We start from the raw sequence: 25,775 nt of genomic DNA on the forward strand, positions 1-25,775 counted from the left end.
TCCCTCTCCCTCTCCCTCTCTCTCTTCCACTCCCTCCCCCTCTCCCTAAAATTTCTAAGTTAATCCATCAAAGTGTCACTTTTGCCGTGTAGCCCCCTGCCGCACACTGTTTAAAAAAAAATGAACTAGCTTGAGTCTTTTGAAAGATAAAATTGGCGTTCAAAACCTGTACAAATTACTATTTTTTTAAGAAAAATTATGGTATAATTTTTGTCTAAGAACTACAATTCTACGATGAGAGCTTTTTAAAATATACAAATTTGAGATTTTTAGAAAACGTGGCTTCTAAAGTATTTTTATATTTAAGAGCAAAATTTTTAATATGAAAAAAATACTACAAAATCATGGAAAAATATGAATACGTTTTATGTCTTTTCTCCATACAGAATATTGTTGATGTTATCTAAGTAAAAATTTCTTGAGGTTTTCCACTATCAGCCGCATACGTGATTTCGATCAATAAAATCTTAAAAAGTTTTTAAAAAGAAATATGAATGAAATTCTTTTTAAATCGGAAAATTGTTATTCTCTGCGCATAGACGTTTTAGCATGAAAACGATTCTACTTTTTTATGGAAGAAACGTAAATCCGAATATGAAAATGTAGTAAAAAGTTTTACCTGAAACTAGATGCCATGATGTCACCGATGTTGGAAAGACATAGGAGCATCAGAGGTATACCCAATATGGCATAAAATATCGTTACGACCTTCCCATTCCGAGTTTTTGGTGCTATGTGTCCATAGCCTACAGAAAAAGGAAATAATATTTCATCAGGAACCATTAATAGTACTATTAAAAAAATATTTTTAAATTCTGAAACATTAGAGATATGCCAGCAAAAGAAATTTTATGACTGTGTGCTACTAAACTTAAAATATTTTGATGACTTTTTAACTCAATGGTTGCATTTTTAACAAAAAAATTAAAATTCATATTTAAATAGTTTCATTAACAACTACGTAGTTGAGCTTTAAATAAGAGGAGACGAATTTTTTTTAAATGGGTTAATTTTTTAACAATTATTTACAATTTCAACTGAATGGTCGAATTTGAAAAAAAATTGAGGAACTTCAACCGAAACAAATTCAGTATTAACTAAAGAATTATAATAAATTATTTTCAATCCAAAAGCACAAGTGTCCAACAAAACGGTTTGATTTTTTTCGAAAAAATATTATTTTTATAATAATATAGTGAAATTTTCTACAAAAAAAATTAACATTTGAAGAAAAAAATGATTAAACTTCAACCGAAGCAGTTTAATTCTCAAATAAAAAAGAATACTTTTTTAGGAGAGAGTTGAATTTTTAGCCAAAGTTTTCGACCAAGAAACTTTCTGCCAAAAACATTAATTATCTATACAAAAATACAAATTTCCAACAACAATGTTGAATATTGTATAAAAAGAAGTTGACTTTTCAAAAAATAACGGAATTTTTATCAAGATAATTAAATTTTAGAACAAATAGTTAAATTTTCAATAAAAATAGTGTAACTTTAAGAAAATAAATCAAACAAATAGTCGCATATTCATGTAAATGATAATAATAAATTATTTATAATCCAAAAGAACAGATTTTCGACAAAACAGTTTCATTTTTTTATCAAAAACAATGATATTTGAAATAAAATAGTTCAATTTTCAACCAACAAAAAAATAAGTTTTTAACAAAAGTTTAATTTTCTTAAGAATTAGTTGACTTTTTAACCAAATGGTCGAATTTTGAAACGACAGTGCTTAAACTTAAACCGGAATAGCTGCATTTTTGACCAAATTGATAGATTTTCAAGTCAAAAAGACGAATTTGGATAAGCCTCCGAAGAGAGCTTACCTCCGATTAATTTGAAACTTCGTATACCTATGTATTTGGACGCACTGATCACGTATATAATAGTCAAAATACCCGAAAATTTGATTTTGATGGTCTAAACCCCAAAACACTAAAAATGTCATGTTTTTGCGTTTATTTCCGTCAATAATAAAAATTTACAAACAATTTTTGAATAGGGGGGGGGGATTTGGCCATACAAATAAAAATTTACCGGTATTTTCACTATTATGTTCGTGATCAGCGCGTCAAAATACTTCGGTATTCCGAGTTTCAAATTAATCGGAGATAAGGGCTTGTTGAAAATCCACCCATTTCCAACAAAATAATTGAATTTCTTGATTTCAAGATTAGATTTTTAACTTAAAATGAAATAATTAAATCTTTAGCTGGGAAATTTATCTAGCAGCAAAAATTACTATTTGTGATACAAGTACACAAAATAGGCGATTTCCCAAAAATGTGAAACTTGCAGCATGAGCCGCAGGCTTGAAGCACGAGTCGGAGGATAGCGCATTAGCGAAGAGAGTGCAAAAATGTCAACGATTTCGAAGAGCTGAAGGAAAATGCTGCAATCACACGAGTATTTATCGCCTGTGCGTACGTGTATCACACGATATTTTTTGCGAAAACCACCCGAGAAAATTAGTTAACACTTTTTTATTTTTACTTTTTCATCAAGTAATTCACGAAATTCCATGACTTCCTTAAATTCAGAGAATTCCGTGAATCCAATGGATTCTGTAAATTCCATCAATTCCATGAATTATATGAACTCTCAAATCCGTGAATTCCATTAATTCTGTGAACTCCCTGAATTCCGCGAATCGAATGACTTTCGTAAATTCCATGAATTCCTTGAATGCCATGTATTCATTTCATTCCATTCATTTCTTCAATTCGGCTAATTCCATGAATTTTATGAATTCCCTAAATTCTATTAATTCACTCTGCTTAAATATTCTTTTGAAGTTCCACTTCTACTATGCGTTCCGAGACACACACGTTTTTAAAGAATATTTTTATTTTGCCAGTGCGCAAAGTTAAGCATCTCTGTAAGTGCGCATGCGCGTCCCTTGCATCGATTCGCAAAGTACTTTGCATATCATTTAGAGGCATGGAAGTCCTCACTGTCGAGATGGATGTTGAAAAAAATTAATTTTTAACGCAGGAGATGAATTTTCAGCTAAAATTATTAATCTTCTTCTAAAAAAATAATGTTTACAAAGTAGTTCAACATTCAACTAAGTGATTGCATTTTAAAACAATAAAAAATTAATTTCGTACCAAAAAAATTATCAACAAAATACATGAATGTTCAACCTGTTCTTTAAATTTTCGACGAATCTGTTCAATTCTTGAACAATAACTTGATATTTCAACAAAGTATTTGAATTTTCTACCAAAAAACTTTTTAACAAAATATTTAAATTTTCAACAAAAAAAGTTAGTTATCAAACAAGCAGTTGGATTTTCAGGGTAAAAGAAATTAATTTTCTATATAAAAGTCCAATAGTTAAATTTTTAACTAGAAGTCGAATACTTAAATTCTTAGTCACAAAAGCTCAACTTTGAACAATGTAGTTGAATTTTCAATTCGATACATGAAATCTAAAAAAAAATTAGAATAATTTATATTTCAACTAATAAGAATTCATTTATAACCAAATAGTTGAACTTTCGCTCGCTTTATACAAAAATGATAAGATTTTTAATCCAAAAGAAAAAATTTAAAAAAACAGTTTTAATTTACTAGCAAAAAAGACAATTTTTACGAGACAGTTTAATGTTAAACCCAAAAACATGAATTTTCAATAAGAAAGTTAATTTTTTACTAAAAATAGAGTAGTCAAATTTTCTGTTAAAAAATTAATTTTTAACAACAACAAAATTCTCAAGCTCTAAGCAATGAATCTGTAACTAATAAAAAGAATGTTTTTAAGAAAGTAGGCATTGAAACAAGTAGTTAAATTTTCAAACAAGAAAATTAATTCTGTACAAAAAAGACAAATTATCAACAGAAAAGATGAATTTGCAACCAAATAGTTCACTTTCCCAGAAAATAAAAAAAAATCATTTTCTGGATTTTGTTGTTGATATTTTTAGAAATGCTATGAAAAGTTTTTAAAAATTGTAAATCTATTCTCAAGCTTTTCAAAATATCTAAATATGTTTTAAAACAATTCAAATTTTCCCTTAAATTTTTTTTTAATTTTTGAAAATTAACAAAATTTCCTTAAAATGTTCCAGATATTTTTGGCATGTTTATAAATGCTTTGAAATTTTTTTAAACTTTTTTGAAAAATTAATGTTTTAAAATAAAAAATAATTTAAAATTCTCCCAGGAATCTCAAAAAAGTGTTTTTCATTTTCTTGAATGCAGAGTCTTTTCTTCCCGTAATTCGATATGAATTTTCCAATATTTTCCATAAGCTTGGCCAGCCGTCCCGAATGTTCGGCCGACTAGAGACATCCTATCTTAAAACCTTTTAAATTTATAAGAAGATTATTTCTTTGATGTTAAATAATCTTCAATTAGTTTTAACTTTTTCTAGATCTTTACAAATTTTCAACCTTTTGTAACTTAATTTCAAGGCTTTTAAATATATTCTAAAAAGATTCGAATTTTTCCTAGATATTTTCTAAAATCTTTGAAAATGTAAAAAGCCCTGTCGGAAAAAAGGCTGAAACGGTCCTTCCATGACCGTGGCGTCATGCTAAAAAAACGCAATATTGCGAGAAATATTTGAGTCGTTTTCCAAATCTATTATACTGATTTTTAAATAGAAAATTATACTACTTTAAGGAAAGTTTATAGTTATCACGTCGTACGTCAACAAAAACACTTGAAGAACACTGACATGCATGATGCGCAAATGCGTACACATGTTTACAGCGCGCACATCGATACAGAGCTCAGGAAGCCAATAAGCTTCGCTTGACAAAAATCACCCAACGACTTATGGCAAAGGTGGAGGCCAAACCAGCCTTCAAATTCGCAAAGTTTTACGTTTTGCTCGCGTTTACTTTCATTTCCTTTTTAGATACAAATGAAAATTGAACAATTGAGAAAGAATTTATCCCAGCCATTGAATTTAAAAAATTCAAACTCTTGAACATAAAAATGTTTTCACTTGAAAATCGATAATTTGAGCGCATAAAAAGAAGCTTTTAACACGTTTCAATTGGAATTTTGTTATTTAAAAGCCAGTAAACTGCATACCGCATTACAACATTACAACAACTGCATACAACATTATTATCTTAAAACTCGAATTTTTCCTATGATTTTTAGATTGTAGTAGTGTTGTTGAAAGAAATTGACATACTTCAGACATAATCCAGATGATTTTTTTTTAATTTTGAAAATATTAATTAATTTTTCAAAAAATATATATATATATTGTTAGTTTTTCTAGGCATTTTGAAATCTTTTTACATTTTAAATTATTTTGGAATCTTTTTGAAACTTCTAAATACATTTCAAACATACTCGATTATTTTTCAAATTAATAATTGTTAAATTATCATTTATCGATCAAAAAAATGTTGTAATTCCTTATAAATATTCTCTTAGAATTAATTTTTCAAAATAAAGAATCATTTCTAATGTTCCCAGCAAACTTCACTTGTTATTTATGCATTGAAATTAAATTTCACTTACATATTCAAAGTTGTTTCCACTTTTCATTTATTGAGGTAATAATTAATGCAGCTTGATAAAAATATTGGTTTTAACAAATTATTATTGTTTATAACAACCTTATTGGATATAAGCGCTAATAAATTTCGGTCTTTCTGAAACGTTTAACTTTGCCTTTCTATTTTAGTTATGAACAAATAATAAATAAACTTCAAAGAGAAACATATTTAACACCATTTTTCTTTGTTATTCTCTCTTACATATGATAAATTATTCGTTTCAATTAATTCATTTTAATTTAAAAAATTATTCAATTAAATAATAAGAAATTATTCTTGTTGAGGTTCACTTTATATTTGTTGTTAACCAAAAAATCAAAGAAAAACTAAAATTTTTAGAAAAAAGAACAACTTTCCAGCCTTACTCTAAGAAAAGATAGTTATAAACAATAATTAATTGCTTAAATTAGCAAGTTTGTTAACTTGCATTAATAATTACCTCACTAAGTGAAAAATCGACAAAAAGTGTCAGAGTTCAGGTAAAACCACAACTTTTCAGCACTTATCTAAGAAAAAATATTTATGCACAATAATACATTTTTCAAACAACAATGTTTGTTAACTTGCATTATTTATTACTTTTCTATGTAAAAAGTAGGAATAAAGTTTAACATTTCAAAAGAAACTGCAATTATCTAGCATTAATATAGAAGAAGATAGTTGTAAACAGTAATTATTTATTTAAATAATTTGTTATATACTAATGTAATTAATAACTAACTCCAAGTAAAATCTAGACTAACAGTTCAAAGTGTATAGAAAAACTCATAATTTTCTAGCATGATTCAAATTGAATATTATTAAAAATAATTATAAAGAAATAAATTGTATTTTTTAACAATTATTCATTATTACCTTACTTAAATTTAAAATAATATCAAAAGTTGGAAAATTTTTTTAAAAACCTCGACTTTCTCACTCTACTTTAAGAAAAAGTTACAAAAAAGAATTATAAACTTCTTAAACATTTTATTATACATCTAATTATCGGTATAAGGTAGTATTTAATTAATTAAATACAACATGCACAAAAAAAGCAAAAAGTCATAATTAGATTTTAAATTTCCTAAAATTTTTAAAAAAGAATCTGGAAAATTTTAAGGCAATTTTTTTGATTTTGCAGTATTTTTAAAGATTTGCGGCAAAACTCAAATCATTTTAGAAGATATTTTTAAGTTATGAATTAAATTCAAAACTTTTTTGAAATTTACGAAAATATTGAAAACCATAAGACAAAGGGCAGATATTTAAAACTTAGAAACAAATTTTTTTCAGAATTTTGAAAGGTTTGAAGATACTAAAAAAAGTTTCTTGAGATGTATGGGAAAATTTAAAATTGTTTTTCATTCTTGAATATTCATTTTTAAAGAGAATTTCAAACTATTCTAAAATATTTCCAAAAATGTCAGCAACAATATCTGGAAGGTTTTAAGGCCACAGTTTTATTTTGTTAAGATTTTAAACAATGGTAGGACAAATTCAAATCGTTTTAAAAATATTTAGAATTTTTAAAGAGTTTTTTTCTAAGAATTCTGAGAGAATTTTAAATTATTTTATATGTTTTAATCCTAATTTTTTAAGAAAATTAAAAAAATTTTCTTAACATTTCGAAAAAATGTCAACAACAGAATCTGGAAGTTTTAGGGCTACTATTAAAATTATGAAAGATTTTTCAAAATTGTACGAAACATTCAGATCGTTTCAAAAAATATTAAACATTTTCTTAAAGAGTAAAAAGTCATTATAATTTCAAAATCTTTCCAAAATATAATATTTAAATTTAAATTTTTAATTAAATTTGAAATATTTTTAAATATTATAAAATTCAAATCCTATGGCTATTTGTAAAGACAAAAAATGAGCTTCAACTAAATTCAGCTAATATTGACGATTCTGAAAGAAACTTACAAAAATGTTTTTTTTTTTATGCGGGGCTTCGGCCAGCTCTAAATATAATTTTTGTTCAGAAAAATATATTTCTTTGTTGCTTCAAACAAATTGCCGGGCAAAATAGATGAAAATTCGAGCAAAAAATATGTGTATCATCCTAGTTTGAAATCTGCGTAAATAATGTACACGAAGCCTTCATTTTGGCTTTGTAGAAAGGATAAATTTTTCAATGATACCTCTAATTCGAACAAATCCGTTGACCCTGCATTTAAGTGGCATAAACCATATGTTTGAGATACTATAATTAGAAATGAAAACAGAAGTAAATTGGCGCTTGGAAAGGTCGTTATCGTTTTATGCGCCCACTTCTTCACCTTGATTTTTAGCTATTCATTCATTTTTGGTTGGCTGGGTACGGACAAGGTGAGGCCAAGGTGATGAAATCCCACGTACTATGTACGTGGGATTGCGCCATACATACTGCGAGATTTATCGGACGATTTGTACGCGGATTGCAAGGACGATAAGGAGGACAAGGTCTCGAGAAAGAAAGATGAGTGATGTTAAAGGAGAAAAAGCAGAAGCAAAGAAAAACACTCGACGAAACTGTGAGGTGGAGCCAATTGATTCTTTCACTGCATAAAAATTTACATTGATAGATTGTACGCTGAGCAAAAATCCCTATTTCTAACTTTCCATCTTTTCAACTTTCAATCAAATAAATAAAGAAGGAAATCTACTTTTCAAACGGTTTATCCTTTCTTCGTTGGAACTGGAAGCCGGGAATTTCATGGGCTGTTTTAAGTTTGTTTATTTATTAATAAATATTAAGAATTTTATGTACCATCAATTGTGTAAATAAAAATTTCGAAATAAGTGATTTTATTTCATTATTAAATTTATTTATGAATGTTGCCAAACATTAAAGATAAATGTGAATGTTTCAGGTGTAAATTATTTTTGAATATTGGATAATAATTATGTTCTTTACATTTTGCTATCACGCTATAATTGGTAAAAAAATTCACCTTTCAAAATAATAAAAAAAATTATATTATCGACTAAAACTTAGAATATCCTAATTTTCGATGCCGGTTCACGTAAAGAAACTTTTTCATTACTAGTAATGAAATAGTGGAGGGTACCAGCAAAAAGCTTTCTTCGATATGAAATTATTTAAAATTTATTTTTAAGGATTCATTTCAAGTTTTGAAGGTTTCGGAATATGTCAAAAGTGAATATGAATGATTTTAAAACAATTTTTTTAATTTTCAGGATTTAAAATTGTTTTAGCAAAACTGAACTATTTCAAAAGATTTCAAAATTTATGTTTTACAAGACATTTACTAGTCTTTTAAAAATGTTGAACCATTTCCAAAAAAAATAAGCAAATTGTCTTAAGATTCTTAGAAAATTTTTTAAATGTTTAAAGATTTTGAAAAAAAAATCGAAAATTCCTAAGAACTTTAAAACTTTTCAAGCGAATAAAAAGAATTTGTAAGTTTTGAAATAAATTAATTTAAAAATCACATTTAAAAAGACAACAAAATAATTTCATAGAATTCTAAACTATAAAAAAAATTTAATATTTTGCTTAAATTTTTTGTTGTTCATTTTACAATGTTTAAAAAAAATTATTTTTAATGAACTTAAAACTTCAAAAAAAAATTCAAGACTAAGCAAATTGTAGATATTTAGAATAAACCTTTAATAGAATTTCGAGAGGCTTCAAGATGACATAAAAATTTTCCTAATATTTCTGGCAGAATTTTTTATTATTTTTATTTAGAAATATAAATTTTTAGAGAAAATTTAGAAACATTTAAAATTGTTTCTACACATTGCAAAATAACTGTTGGAATATTTGAAGCAAATTTTTTTAATTATGACAGATTTTTCTGCATTTTAGGAGAAATTTGAATTGTTTTAAAAAGTATTTTAAAGATTTTAAAACATTCAAAATTAATTCACAATTTTAAAAGTTTGAGAAAATTTTTAAATGCAGTTCATTAAAGAATTTATCCAAAATAAAATTTCTTAAATCTTCTTTAAATTAATCGAAAAATTAAATTAGATACTTAAATTTCAGAAATTAATTTTAAGAGAATATTTTTTTTAAATTCACAAAATTTATAAGATTTTTTTAATTGTGAAAAAAGCAATTTTTTTAATGCAGATGTGTGAAGATTTAAAAAAAAGTTAAGGTCTTACGAATTATGAAAGGTTTCAAAAGAATAAAAAATTTTCATAATCCACCCAAGAAAATTTGATCTCATTCTTTAGTTGACAAAATTAATTTCAAAGATAATATTCAAAATTATTTCAAAGTATTTTAAGTTTTTTGATATTAAAAAAAAACTGGAAAAATTTAAGTAAAACTAAGTGCAGATATTTTAGAATTAAAAAAATCTTTTTAAGAATTTCGGACGGTTTCAAAGTAATAAAAAATTTTCATGAGATTCAAAATATTTCCAAATTTTGTAAAATGTCAATATATTAAGATTTTGAAGGTAAAAATCCGGAGTTATTTAAGATTTTTTAAACATTTCAAGAAAATCAGAAACTATTTTTAGGATTCCTGGGATAGTTTTTAATGATTTTTATTTTGAAAAATTAATTTCTAAACAAAATTTAAGGTTTCTAAAAATTGCGAAAAAAGGTGGAGGATTTGAAGCCAATTTTTGTGAATTTCTAAGACTTTTTAAAAGTTTTAAGAATAATTTTAATAGTTTAATAATATTTGAAAATTACTCTAAAATCTAAAAATTGCGAAAAAAGGTGGAGGATTTGGAGCCATTTTTTGTAAATTTTGGAGACTTTTAAAAGTTTTAAGAATAATTCTAATAATTTGAAAATATTTGTAAATTAATCTCATTTGTCCAAATTAAAATAAAAATCTTTTTTCATTTAGTTATCAAATATTACATTTTTTGGTTGTACTATCTTTTTTTAGTTTAAAATTGATTTTTTAGTTGCAAATTCAAGTATTTGGTTAAAGGTTAATCTTTTTCTGTCTTGAAGATTCTTCTTTTTTTTGGTAGAAAATTAATTTTTTGGCGGAAAACTCATTTTTTTAAATTCAACTGGGGCAGGTTGAAAGTTGAACTTCTCTGATAAAAATCCATTATTTTGATTGACGATGCATAATTTAAGTTGAAAATTCATCTTTTCGATTGAAAATTTAACTACCTTTTTACATTTTTTGATCAATTATTTTTTTACTGAAAGTTTAACAATTCCATTTTATGTTGAAAATTCATCTTTTTTAGTTCATAGTTTCACTTTCTGGTTGCAAATTTATTGATAGAAAACCCCTTTGGTTAGAAAAACAGCTCAAAGTCTTTAAAAAATTTACTTTTTTCATGAAAATTCTACTTTCTTGATAGAAAATTAATCTTTCTGATTGACAATCAATTCTTTTGGTTCAAAATTTAGCAATTTGAATCAAAACTTATCAATTTTTTTAAATCGTAATATTTTTACTTGAAATGATAGGACTTTTAAACAGATATTATGTCAGATATCATTTATAGAATATATTGTCAATGCCTTTCTATTTTGTTATTTGATTTATTACACAGTATGAAATAAAAAAATTATCTAGTAGTATTAATTTTAGATTTTAAATTAAAAATTTCGTGAAACAACAAAATAATAATCATGCGCCTCTTTATATTATAGAAACATAGGAAAAAACAGATAGGTTTAAAAGCTTTTTGATTTATTTATAAAAAATTGATTTTGGCATTGATCCTTTTGATTTAATTTTAAAAATTTTATATTAGATTGAAATTCAAATAAAAATCATATTTAACGTCCAATAATCAAATGGATGCAAACTCCTGTTTAAAAAACAAGAAACTAACGATCAAATTTGGACCACAACAAACAAACGAAAAAGCTTCTTTTATAATCTAAAAAATTTTTTAAATTAATTTTTGGACAAAAATAAAATAAGGAAAGAAAAATGAGAAGGTAACTAACCACATCCCCTTCCTTCGTTTTTTCTTTCTTTCGACTTTTTTATTTTTATTACTATCAAATTACAATAAAAAAATACATTGAAAATAAAAATAAAAAATAAAATAAACTTATAATACCAACGTTTCGTAATATCGTTATTTTTTATTTTTAATGTTTTTTCTGGTAATTTTATAGTCATAAAAATAAAAAAGATGCAATAAAAAAAAAGAAGGATATGTGATTGGTTGTCTTCTCATTTTTTCCCCTCTTTTTTACTTTTGTCCGAAAATTATTATTTCTTTCAGATTACAATAGGACCTTTTTTGTTTGTTCGTTGTGGTCCAAATTTAGTCGCTAGTATTTTGATTTTTTAAGGAGTTTGCATCGATTTTAAGGATTTTCGAAATTACTGAGACGATTTGTGGAATTCGGGCTCAATTTTTGACTGATGGATTGGACATTTACGATCGTTGATAGTAGTTTGAGAATAAATGCCTTTTACGAAAAAACAAAGAGTGATGTCTATCACGTATAACAGACCGCACCCGCAACGAAGAGAAGATCAATCTAGACAAAGAATAGGGGGAGGGAACCGGATATCCGAAATGTTCGATCCGATTCCACTGTAAAAGTCGGTCACGCGTCACGCACCTTTGTCAGGAGCCTAGTATGCTTAACGAGAAACGAGGTTAGCAAGAGGGATTCTCATGTCATCTTCACACGTTTCGCTTCCTATTTTTTTATTGACATTTCTAGAATTATCAAATTTTACAAACTTTTTTATGACAAATAATTTCAAAATAACTTGTGCCAGGCATTTCTTAACTGATTTTGGATTTTTTTCAGAAAAACACAGCTAAATTTCAAAGAGATTTATGTGGTCTGATTTTTCTATTTTGTTATAATTAAACTTTGATGTAAATGCAAAGATTGAAGAAACATTCTATTTTTTCGTTTTTTTTTAAATTATCTTCGTGAACATTTTGGTTGTGACCGACATTGCCAGACTTTAAGCACGGAGGTAGTTCGAAACAAAAAAAGACATTGTTAAATTAATTGTTATAAACAAATGAACTTAACAAATAGTCTAAACTATGGATTCTCTGTGTGCAAAGTGATTTTTTGCGTTGAAATTACTTACTTTTATCGAAAAAAATAATACTCGAAAATAAAATTTTGTCATCTGATATTTTTTAATAATTTTATAAACAAATCAAATAAGCAAATGCACAGTGTGGATATTTAAAGGCCGAAAGAAATCTTTTTTCCCTCTAATTTTTCTTAAATGATGTCTCCAGTGACGTTTAATTGTGCGCAAATATCATACGATATTTTTTATTAATTTTTCAAACAAATTATATAATCTAATTTTTAACTTGGACATTTGAAGGTCGAAAAAATCCTTTTTTCTCCTAATTTTCCTCAAATGATGTCGATAGTAAGGCTTAATGATAAAAAATTATCATTCAATATATTTTATTGATTTTATAAACAAATTATGTGAACAAATACCTTGTGTGGATGTTTCAAGGCATAAAACATTCGTTTTTTCGCAACTAGCCTCAAAGCATGTTGCCAGTGATGTAATTTTTTGGTAATTGTTTCTTTCGATTTTCATAATGTAGTATTCTTAAGAATTGTTAAACATGGAAATTTGTACAACATTAAAAGACAAAACGTTTTCTTTTTTTCTGAATGTACTAATAAAATGTTCTATTGTTTTACACGTATCAAAGAAAAAATTTGTTTACAAAATTGTTTGCGAAATTAATAAAAAATATCGGATGATAATTTTCCATTATTGAACATCACTGGCGACATTATTTGAGGAAAATTAGAAGAAAAAACTATTTCTTTCTGTCTTTAAATATCCACACTGGTCATTTATTTATATAATTTCTTTATAAAATTAATAAAAAATATCGGAAAATAATATTCTATCACTAAACATCACTGCCGACATAAACAAGAATGTTTGTTTAAACAATTTATTATTTTTAAATGTTTTTAAATCTATGAAATCTGGTGCAACGTACCCTGTTTGAAACCTTTGAATTTGAAATCATTATGAAATTTGTATGGAATATTTGTGAACCCTTTTGCATTCCTTAGAACTCAATAAAATATTTTAAATATTTTAAAATCTTTTACAACCTTCGTAAAATCTTTTTAAATTTTGATAAAAAATCTTTTAAATCCTTGAAGTCTTTATGAAATCTTTGAAATATTTGTGAAATCTTTCTGCAATATTTCTATTCATTCAAACCATTAAAATATCCCAACTCTTTGTGAAATATTTTGAAATCTTTTAGAACATTTTAAAAACGTTTAAAATCTTTGAAAATATTGTCAAACCTCTTTAAAAATACTTCAAAGCCATAATTTTCTTTTTTTCAGCTCGATAAAATTCATAAAAACAAAAAATGTTCTCTTTTAATTTGGGAAAGGAATAAATACGATAATTTCTAACCTTTCCTTTAAAATTAAAATTGTAAATTCTAATCAGAAATTATAATTTTTTTAATAAAACAAGTTTAATTTTACGGTTGAAAGTTTGCATTTAGCATTCTACAATTTAAAAAATTAAGGCTTCCTATTTCAAACGATTCAGATTCAAATTGTTTAGTTTCAAATATTTTGTTTATAATTCCTCATTTCGTAGGAGGCCATGAAGGCACTCTTAGGAGGCTATGGAGGCCATAATTGGAGGATCTGGAAGCCCTCATAAGAGGCACTATATGCCCTCATAGAAGCCTATGGAAACATTCATAGGTGGCTCTGGGGGCCCTCGTGCAAGGCTATAGAGGACTCTCAATGAAACCCATAGAGGCCCTCAAGAGAGGCTCTAGAGGCCATCATTGCAGGATTATAAGGCCCTCATTGGAGGCTACAGAGGCACTTATAAAAGGCAATTATTGAAAGCTGTGAAGGCCCGCATGGAAGACACTGAATGTACTCATTGCAAGCTATAGAGGCCTTTTCGATAGCCTCTAGAGGCTATCATTCGAGGCTATTGAGGCCCTCGTTGGTGGCGCTGGATGCATTCATTAGAGGCTACAGAGGCCTTCATGGGAGACTTAGGAGGCCCTCATGAGAGCCTCTGGATTCCATCATTAGAGACTATAGAGTTCCTCAATAGAGATTCTAAGGCCATTATTAGAGGCTATGAACACCCTCATTGAAGACTCTGGATGCTCTTACTGAAGACTAAAGAAGCCCTCATGGGAGGCACTGCAGTCATCACTAAAGGATATTAAGGGCCTCATTGGAGGCTCTGAAGGCCCTCAGAAGAGACTCTAAATGTACTCATTAAAGGCTATAGAGGCCCTTATGAGAGGCTCTAGAGGCCATCATTCGAGGTTATTAAGACCCCTTATTTGTGGCTCTGGATGATTTTGTTTTAAAATACGTTTTTAAAACTTAGTCTTATTTGGATAAATTCAAATCTTTTTTTGTTAAAAATTAAAATCTTACTGGAGAATAAAATATGAAATGAAACTTTGGAGGCCCTCATTTGAGCCTCTGGAAGCTATCATGAGAGGCTATAAAGGTCCTCATGAGAGGTTCTGGAGGTCATTATTGGAGGACATTAAGGCCCTTATTGCAGGCTCTGAAGGCCCTTATGAGAAATTCTGGAGACCATCATTAGAGTCTATGGAGGCCCTCATGGGAGACTCTGGATTCTCTCACTGGATGTTATAGAGGCCCTCATGAAAGGCTCTGGAAGCTATCATGAGAGGCTCTGGAGGGCATCATTTGAGGCTCTACTTAGAAACTATGGAGTACCTCATTGGAGACCCTGAAGACTTTCGCAGGATGTAACATCCCCGATCGCTGGAGCTCTTCCCGAGTGCGAGGCGAGAATCTAACCCTCAATCAGACAAAGTGGGTCTAAAGCTTCTGCCCCCACGACCAACACACACTCAACTTCGTTTTAAGTACTTAATACTTGAATTAAACAATTTTACAGGTAGAAAGATTAGGTTTTCAATTTTATTAACCTGGAATGTTTCTAAAACGGGAAAAGAACAAACTTTGTTTTCGTTTTTAGAGGCCACCCTGAAACACTTATATTGAATTTATATTCAATTATTTTTATCTTACTTTTCCATCCCTTTTTGATTTTTAATTGGTCAATTAATTATAATTTTAGAAAAATCAATTGAAGTCAGCTCAATCCATCATAATATGATGTACAGCATTTAATTTCTCATTAAAAAGCAAAGAAGTTAAGATAATTAAGACTAATTAAGGTTCAGAGTCTTGCATTAAATATCATGAGAACGACAACAGACGAACTTGAGAAACTCGAACTTTTTAATCATTTTTATCTAATTGTAATTACGCAGTATCATTTTTCATCAAATGTTATCACTGCTGTAAATTCCCTGAATTCTCTGGCAATGAGATTTTGTTGGTTCTATGATGCGTTTTGTCTGTGAGATAACGACTTAGAAATTCTTATATAATCTGCAATGAAGCACCAGAATATTCCTAATTACACTGTTAACGCGATTCTTCAATAATATATTAATTAGTATCTCCTCTACTTGGAAAAAATGGTAGTCATTTATATTCAGGTTTTCAACTTGGCAATCATACTCAATTATATTGGTAAATATAATATATATATAATCTTAAAAATATTTTTAAACTTTTCGCAAATAATCATTTATACAACGTAATACTTGCACCAGATAAATGATGAAAACTTGGTTTGATAAGTTGTTCTACTATTTTAAACTTCATCTAATGAAATAGACAATTATTGTACGATATTTCTGGCTTCTCAGTATTGTCACATTGGCTCGTTCGACCATCTTGCACATAATAACTATATTGTTTGATAAATCTGTATTTTTCCTTGTAATAATGAATATTTCAGACTTGAATTTTGAATTCTACTAATAATCAGATCCTTTATAAGACAATCAGTAAATTTAATTTTAGAGTAGCGATGTGTCGTGTAGCACTGCTTAGAGTTGTTGCAACAAAGCGTATCGCCGACTGCTTACTGCCGCAGCATATTGTTAGTCATAATTATTTATTTTTTGTGGGAATTGAAAATATTGCAGTAAAGTGGAACGCAAAATAAGTAAGCACCGAACATTTCGTATTTAGAATTGGTTGGTTCTTTGATTCTAATCAGAAGCCAACTAAAGCTCGGCTTAACTCCAAGATTGGGGCCTTAATAGACGTACATAGTTTCGATAACCATTAAGAATATAAAATCTAAACAGTGGCTAAAGTCGCCTGACTAGAACTTACTAGTCGAGTTTTTCTAGTAAGTATTTTATCAATCCCCTGATGCAAATAGTGATAAGTGGATCGATTTCATAGGTAATAATGGAGTACCAACTTACTTTAAAACAATGTAATCCTCTCCTTTTTCTTGCAGGGCTCAGTTTACAGTTTGATTGTTTACCTAATGGCGAACCTATTCCTGGTGTTCCTCTTCGCAGACCTCTTAATTTCTTCGAAAGCCATTCGTCAGAGAGTGCTCTTGCTCCTGCCGAACCTTCTCCTCCTGCCAGGTCTAGGTCTTCTTCTGCCAGGTCTAGGCCTTCTTCTGCCAGGTCTAGGTCTCCTTCTGCCAGATTGAAGTCTTCTTCTACCAGCTCTAGATCTTCTTTTGTAATGCCTCTTCTTGCCAGGAGGAATCCTCCCACCAGTTCAGCGTCCTCTCCTTTTAGGCTTTTTTCTTTTGACGGAAATGAATGTGGGCTTGATTTTAGATTTATTCGGCTTTCTTCCATTAGAAATTCGCGCCGGAAATTTGAACTTCGAGGATACACTTTTCCAACAGATAACGTAATTTTATTCAAAACAGGAAGAAATAAGTATCGGCCTATGCCAATCCAAAAACAATTTGTATTGTCAACATCCGATGGTGACGTCTTTGCAATAGTGCAGAGTTCTAATACTCTTTCTGGAATATATACATACGCTCATCGCGCTATACGACGAATAAAAATAAACATGCAAAGCGGCATGATTACCACACTGAACCCAAATGAAATCAATGAAATTCCAGTAGGTGTTCGTCGTTTAATCACAGGGAATTTTATGATAGAGCGCCGAAGACCTGATATAAACAATCCTCTAGACCAGTAACTTAAACAAATGTAAAACTACTATAAAAAATGGTTTGTAATCCAATCTTGTACTGAAAACTTACTTGTAACTGGGTTAATTACATGAGCAAGGCAATGTATTCATCAACTAAGGGTTTCAGTCTTTCGTCAATGCCCTAATGTTGTTAGAATATGAGTTTCTAATGTATCCCCTTACGATTTAAATTTTTCTTGTACCTCTTCCCTATTCCTTTACACATCCTCTGCGACTTATTTGGTGGTGGGAGGTGGAATTACAGTTTAAGGTGAATTCCAAACCACCAAAATTAAGGTCTTCCTAGACTAGTGGTTACCGTATAGAAGGGGGGCTGTTCCAAATTCTACCTTTTGAGTTTGGTGTAGATCGAAAGCCGCTTGGGGCTGCCGCCTTCGTCGAAGGCTCCAGATACCTGGGTTGGAGACTATGGAGATTCTTTTGGGAGATTCTAGAGGTCCTCGGGGCAGGCTCTGCGGGCTTTCGTATGAGGATCTGGAGGCTAAAAATCTTGTAGGAGGCTGTAGAGGCTTCCCTTGGAGGTCCTTTTCAAAATTGGTGAAACAGCAGTAACGACGGTGACAGCAACATCTTTTTGTAATATAGAGCAATCAAACATAATGCTTATAGTTTGAGAGTGTAGCCTGCTTTGCCAAATACAGCCTTTTCTACTAAAATCATATTTTTTTATCATTTGGTTATGTTAAACAGGGTGTTAAATATATTAAATCTCATTTCAAAAGAAGGTAGCCACCTTCCAAAATAGCTACAAGCTGCTTTTTCGTATTTGGTTTTATTTTCTCTACGTTTTGAAATCGTTTTCGTATCTCCCCCCTAAAAGCTTTTAAAAAATCCAAATTTCAATTTTTCAAGCTATATGTAGATGTATTCAAAAAGCAGACATTTTTGGAGAAATCCATTTGAGTTCGTTTTTTACTTCAACTTGTGTTTAGTCAGTCAGTTTTTAGTCTTTTTCAATAAAATTTTTAGAAAATGTAGTCCGAAATGTCCTTTGACTGAAAGATTAACAGAGATAAAAAATTTATTTTAAAAAGTTGTTGTTAATTTTTTTCTGATGCGAGGCACACTTCGGACTTCTGTAACTTAAAGCGTTATGTTTATCAAGCGAATTTTATGCAAAAAAACTTTTAGCTAGAAATTTGTTAACAACTGTACAAAAAAGTTTCATGAACAATTTTAGCCCATTCCAACTTTTAATCAAGAAATTATTAACGTCTCAAGTCACTAGCGGCTAAACAATTCGCGCCCGGGCTGTAGCGAGAGTCTCAAAGGCGACTCATAATACAGTTCACTAGCGCCAAAGATAAAAATTAACCAAGTAATCAGGTAATATTAAAGTATTATAAGTGAATAAGTAAATAATATTGCGCAATGTAAAATAATTTATTCATTTAATCTTATGTACATGAGAATATTTCTAGTTTTAAGACAACCCGTGCAAAAGCAAAACAAAACATAAAAATCTAATTATAATAATAATTTTCCAATGTATCAAATTCGCGCAATTAAAAAAAGTGAAAAATCAATAAAGTGAATTTGTTTTTCATTCATGTTATAACAGAGCGTCAACATATATTTTTTTCATTATTCGAAACGAAACCTGGTAACAGTAAGACTGAAAATTGTCAGAGATTTTATGCTTTTGAAATTTGTCTCGAAAAGAGAAACATTCTATTGTGTATAGCAATAAATGAATCACTTATTTGACATTATGCAGTATTTTTCATTTATTCATTATCCTTTAATACTATTTGATTACTTGATTAGTTTTTTATTTATGGCACCAATGATCTGTATTATGAATCGGTTCTGAGACTCTCACTACAGTCCGCGCACAAATCGCCTAGCCGCTAAAGACTTCAAACGTTAATAATTTTTTGAATATCAATTCGATTGGGCTAAAATTGTACAAAAAAGTTGTTTGTACTGATTTTAACAACTTCCATGCTGGAAGTTTTTAGTAGCTCAAAATTCGTTCGATAAACGAAATGAAATTCTACATCTAGATATAATCTTTAAAAATTAAATTTCGAAAAGGTTTTTGAAAGCCTCAATGGGCTTCCCAGTACCGGTGAAACATGTTTATTTGTCCATAATTGATCCGGCAGCTCAATTATGAAAATGTGCATTACTGTTGTAAATGACAGGGGCCTTGTATAAAGTTCTTTGAACCGATGTATATAAACTGATCTTGCGAAAGTAGTGTTTGCTCTACACAAAATTGGACCTGATCCTCTTATTTCGTTCTTTTTCTACAACATTGCAGAAAATTTCTTAAATTGATTCTACTTTAGTGACCTCTGGTTAATTGTGCTCAAATCCAATCAGAGCAGCATGACAGAATTATCGGAAAAGCAGTTTTCTAGCCTGCTGAATAAATTATAGTCGCTAGAGGCATCGATGGCCTCTGTCAACAATAAAAGAATAGAGAACCTTGATAAAGGAATAAATCGAACTGAAATCAATTATTTGGGGACAGGACTGTAAAGTCGAATTTTTGGAAAAAGAGATCAGAAAAAATAATCTGGTCGTCTTTGATATTGTAGAAAGGGATAATGAGAAAGTCGACTCTGCTATAAAAAAATTCATCCCTAAGGACCTCAAGACCCCCTGGAACATGTACATTTGGAAGTGGTTAAGCGAATTGCAAAAAAATCTGACGGCTGCCATCGTCCCATTTTAATCCAACTTTGCTATTTAAAAAAACTGCTTTTAACCATTGTGAAGAATCTAAAAGATAAGAACTTTAGAACTCTGTAAGGAGTTCTACAAAAATGCAGAAGGAGAGGAAAACACTTTTCCCTTTCTTGAAAAAAGCAAAAAATAAGGGCATCAGAGATTAACTGCTACACGAAATTCTTTATGTTTATGGCAAAATATACGATGTTGACACCATTTCGAAGCTACCTACCATTTTATTTACAGATACCAACAAGGACGGTGCACTTACAGGTAATAGCCAATCATCGACTCCTTCCAGGGAATCCTTTCCTTCGTCCGGAACTTTACATAATTTTTTTAATGCTGGCAAAAGGAACAAAATGAGCAATCATCACTCGAAAAATCCTACTTAGAACTACCGGCTTGTAATACTACCTCAGTTAGAGCCTGTGATACAACGAAATGTCGCTTCTGGAACTGAAATGATTATGGTAACTTTTAAAAATAAAATCTAGACATTAAAGCTCTATTCATGGCAGGTTTAGCTGAAACATGATTTTAATGTATAATGGTCCATTCGACCCCGCTAATATGAATGAATCCCTTAGTTTTGGTTCCAGTGCCACATACAATTACTGGAAAGGTAAAACGGTTGGAGGCTTGGCCCCTTTTACTAGAAAAACGAATTTTTAATGCCATTTAATTGATAAATGAGAGTACTAGATTTTGATTCGAATTTTTAAAACTGAATATGAATGTTTAATTGGAATTTGTTATTTTAAACCCGCTACTGACATTAATTATGTACTCGAGTTATGGGAAGATACAAAAAATAACGTATTACCTAAGTATGCTAACACGACAATATGCATTTATGAGGATTTGAGTTGTAGAGTAGGTAACCTCGGACAGAATCTATGTCACTCTTTATTACTTACTAACGTAGACAGGGAAAGCAATAGCTTGGATGCATCGCACAACCCGAAAGGCCTTAAACTAGTAAACTTAATGGAGACTAATAATCTTATTTTAATCTATGGTAGATCATTTAGCAACAATCCTGCGAAGTTAACTTTGTTTCATCTACAGGTAGCAGTGTTATTGACCTATTTTGGTTCAATTTTGAAGCTTTGGTATTACTCTCCGATATATAAGTTTACTATGCTATAACTATGTGCCACCACTCACTAATCCTACTCTTTCTTTTGGATTAATATCCTAGTATTCTAACCAATAAGCGTACGTGCTCACCAATAAAATATTTTGTTTGGAAGCAAGATTCATACTATGCATCGTTCACCTAAGAAAAAAATGTGATATGGTAAGTACCAAGTTGTGCCTATCTAAGACTAATTATGTAAACAAACTGTAGTTTGATATTTAATGTACAGAAGCCAAGTCTGCTTCAGTGAGACTACTAAGGTATGCTACGGATACGAATTTTAATAAAAAGAATAAATTAGAGTTTGTTACTTTAAAAAAGAAATACAATAACTTGATCTATCAACAAACTTTGAATGTAATTAGAATACTCTGAATTCCCAGGAAAATATGAAATATAATAAAACCTTAAAAAAATCTTTAACAAATATCGGCATTAAAAAAACCGTTTCCTACCTTGAACATCATCACTTCGACAAATCATTTAAATTTAGTTTCACATCCACGCACTGTCGATCATAAGATTTTTATTCATGCAAGACGCTCATGTTTTATAATAAACAAGACCATTGAAATCATAATAATAATTGTCCGATCGCTGTACCAAAAATGTTTACATAAATTCTCTCTTCGAGATTAGAGCATAGTGAAGATGAATGCAACATAATACCAGAATATCATGCCGACTTCCGTGGAGACAGGAGGTGCATGGACAATATATTTACTTTAAATACATTAGCCCATCATATCATGCAAAAGAAAGGAAGATATCTTCATGCAATTTTTGTCGAGGTCACTAGAACATTTCCATATGTGAATCACTCTGCTTAAGAATCAACTTCATAACTTAGGCGTGAGTTCAAGATTTATTAGAATAATGAAGAACTTATATGATCTGGCGAACAAACGTTTTAAGTTGGATGATGAATATTCTGATAAAATACAGATAACGGAGAGTGGCTTACAAGCTGAAATTTTAAGTTCGCAATCTTTTAATCCCTTCACCTCTGACATGAAAAAAATTTTTCAAATGTAAGGTCTGAAATGAATTAGGATACTCGAGTTTGAGAATATCATTATAATCAAGTATGTTAAAATAGTCAATAAAAAATTATAAAAAATATTATAAAAATTACTATAAAAATTACCCATTCAAATTAGGTAAATATTAATAATAATAATTTAGGTAGAACTAGTCTTAAAAACGGGAATAGTATTATAGATGTAACTGATTGTGATAAGGGTATTTTAAATCTTAATTCTTTTTTCGTACTATGTGTATTATTACTGTTTCGGCGCCCACTTGCTAGAGATTTAAGTAATCTCGGAAGCAATAAACTTACATCACCGTTAAAAATTATCTTGAGGATCACCGCATGAATAATTAAAAACGATTAATGGCTTTGAAACTTAATAACTGTGTCAAATTCGTTGACAATTATTAACTTTTTAAAGATAGCTTACAAGTAGAGTAATAATTCAGATTGATCTCGCAAAGAATCCATTTTGATCAAACATCAATTTCGCACATCTTCAGAATATAAATTTTCGAAACTCGTTCTCAATCAGATATTTTTGATTTTATGATGCTTTTTATCTTGAGATAAGGACTATATGATATATAATAAAATCTAGAATTAAGCATCAGAATATTCCTTTGTTACACTCTTGACAAGATTCTGCAGAAACGTATTAATCAGTTTCTCCTCCACTTGGAAAACATGATAGTCTTTTATGCTCTGGTTTTCACGTTGGCAATCATTCTTAATTCTATTGGTGAATATAATAGTATAATATTATATCTATAATTTGAGAAACATTTTAAGATTTCCGAAAATAACAATTTGTATGATGTAATACTTGCACGAAAAAAATTATAAAAGCTTGGTTTCACAAATTATCTTACTTTTCGAAACTTCTGCTCAAACAAATTTAGTAATTTTCTTTCTTCTTATCTAATGATATAGGCCATTGCTGCGTGATATTGTTAGATTTGCCTACTTGGAATATGGGCAAATTCGGATGCCTTTCACATATTAATTACACAGTTTAAAAATTGTGTTCTCGTAATAATTGATTTTCTTAACTTAAATCTCGCTTCTTGTAGAGTTTCTTACAGCTGTTGGAAAAAACCTTATCTTCGAATACATATGTCAGCGGGGTGTTGTTGGCCATAACTTGTTTGTTGTTTTCTTAGAAATTGAAAGTATTTTATTAATTTGGGATAAAAGCTAACTAAAATCCAAACAGTTCCTGACAAGATTTTTGAAATTCAAATCAGGTACAAATTAAAGCATGGGTCAACTACCAACTTCCTTTCAAAAATGTAATCCACTTTTTTTGCAGAGTTAAGTTCACAATTTGATTGTTTACCTAATGGCGAACCTATTCCTGGTGTTCCTCCAGACAGACATTCTAATTTCTTTGAAAGACATTCACCTGAAAGTCCTCTTTCTGCCGAACCTCTTCTTCCTGTCAGGTCCAGGTCTCCTCCTGAAAGGCCTCTTCTTTCAAGAAGTGATACTCCTAACAGTTCCATGGCGTCTTCTTTAAGACTTTTTTCTTCTGACGGAAATGAATATGGATTTGAACAACTTAGATTCATTCGGCTTACTTCCGTTAGAAATCCGCAACTAAAATTTGATTTTCGAAGATACAGCTTTCCTAGGGATGAATCACTTTTAATCAAAACAGGAGTAAACAAGTATGGGCCTATGCCAACCCAAGAACAAAATGTATTGTCAACATCCAATGGTGACATTTTCGCAATAATGCGGAGGAATAATGATTTTGCTGGAATATATAGAAATGTGAATAACGGTAAGAGACGGGTGAAAATAAACATGCGAAGCGGCACGATTACTAAACTGAACCCAAATGAAATCAACGAAGCTCCAGTAGGTGGCCGCCGCTCAATTACGGCGAATTTTATAGTAGAACATCTAAAACCTCGTGTAAACAATCCTCTAGAGCATTAATTTAAAACAACCTGTAAATTTAATATTTAATTTTTTGCGATCCAAAGTCTCACATGCAGCTGATTATTACATAAAAACTTAATGCATTAATTTACTAAAGGTTCCAGTCTTTCTTCAATGCTATAGCCAATCTTTTTCGGAAACACAGTTTCATTCATTTTTTACACAATCGAATTAAAATTTGAGAAGAAATCTCTTTAAATCCCAGGTTTTCTACGAAGCTGGTTAATTGTTTACTTAGCTGTATGAAGAGATTAAATTTGAGACCTCAGGGATTGCATTTTCCTTGTATCCCTCCTCTATTCATTCACACATCTCCCCAAAACTCAGTTATGACAGGAAGACCTATAGTTTAACTTTGTTTCAAATCATTGAAGTAAACTAATCGAGAATTTTCATCATTTTTGCGGAAAACAATTCTTTGTTTCCTAACTTTTCTATCATTTATTGATTTTTATATAATTAAATAATTGTAGTTTTTAGAGAAAACAAGAACCAATTTATGTCATCACAAACCATCATCAAATGATATACGGTATTTCCTTTCTCATTAAAAAGCAAAAGGATTAAATTAGGGATGAATTTAGTTAAATTTAGAGAAGAAGGCAACATGAATATTGTTCATTTCATTTTTTTACTCTTCTCGTAAATCCTTTTAGATTTGACTTTTTCTCGATCCTATTTTTTTTAATTAGAAAAAACGAGATGCTATACCCATATATTATTTACTTTGATCCGTATATGACAAAAAGTTTAGAGTGATTTATTTAATATCGCGAGACTGATAACAAATGAATTTGAATTTAAAAAAATTTTTATCTTATTTAAATTACGTTGTAATATTCTTAAGACAATATTATCTCTACCTAGGCTTACATTCGGAAAGTAGAGTAACATAAGGGTCGCCAAAACTTCAAACACGATAATTGGAACGAACATATAGCAAGCCATTTTGTAAGAATAGTTTAGAAAATTTGTTTTCCATTGTGGGAGAAAGACCTACAGTTTAAGTTGGATTCCGAACCACAAAAAAGAATATCTGGCTAGCATATGGTTATATGTATCTATCAAGATAGCTTCTAAGACATAAACTTTAGAAAATTGTTCAAATTGGACACTTACTTTTCCTAAAAATAATTAAAGATAAAGAAAAGAAAATTCATTCATAGACTGGCACATTATTAGAAAAGATTGATTAATTATGTAAAGAAACAAAAGAATAAATGTTATATTGTGATCTATATCCAATTTTGGTGAATCATATTTTTATCTCTCTCATATTTACTGTTTTGTTTCTTAAGTAACGAACCCTTCCTTATCAGGCTTCCTACAATCCAGAAGTTTTCGAGTGATATACATACGAGGGTGGATTGATAAGTTTCCGGCCTGACCAAGAGATGGCGCCACTAGGCCTACCTTGATGTGGCGTTCTATAGTACCATCCTTAGATAGCTTGTAGC

The 25,775-nt window shown here is 29.6% G+C and overlaps 1 protein-coding gene across 1 annotated transcript in view; it reads right to left on the reverse strand.

Moving 5' to 3' along the window:
• LOC117177421 overlaps positions 1-25,775 on the reverse strand; it is a 164,437-nt gene that overhangs the window by 37,125 nt on the left and 101,537 nt on the right. Inside the window, exon 4 of the mRNA XM_033368093.1 lies at positions 620-746. Within this exon, the coding sequence (XP_033223984.1) occupies positions 620-746 (127 nt within the window). The remainder of the gene's footprint in view (positions 1-619; positions 747-25,775) is intronic.

This window comes from Belonocnema kinseyi, chromosome 7, assembly GCF_010883055.1.
Source record: "Belonocnema kinseyi isolate 2016_QV_RU_SX_M_011 chromosome 7, B_treatae_v1, whole genome shotgun sequence".
NCBI lineage: Eukaryota > Metazoa > Arthropoda > Insecta > Hymenoptera > Cynipidae > Belonocnema > Belonocnema kinseyi.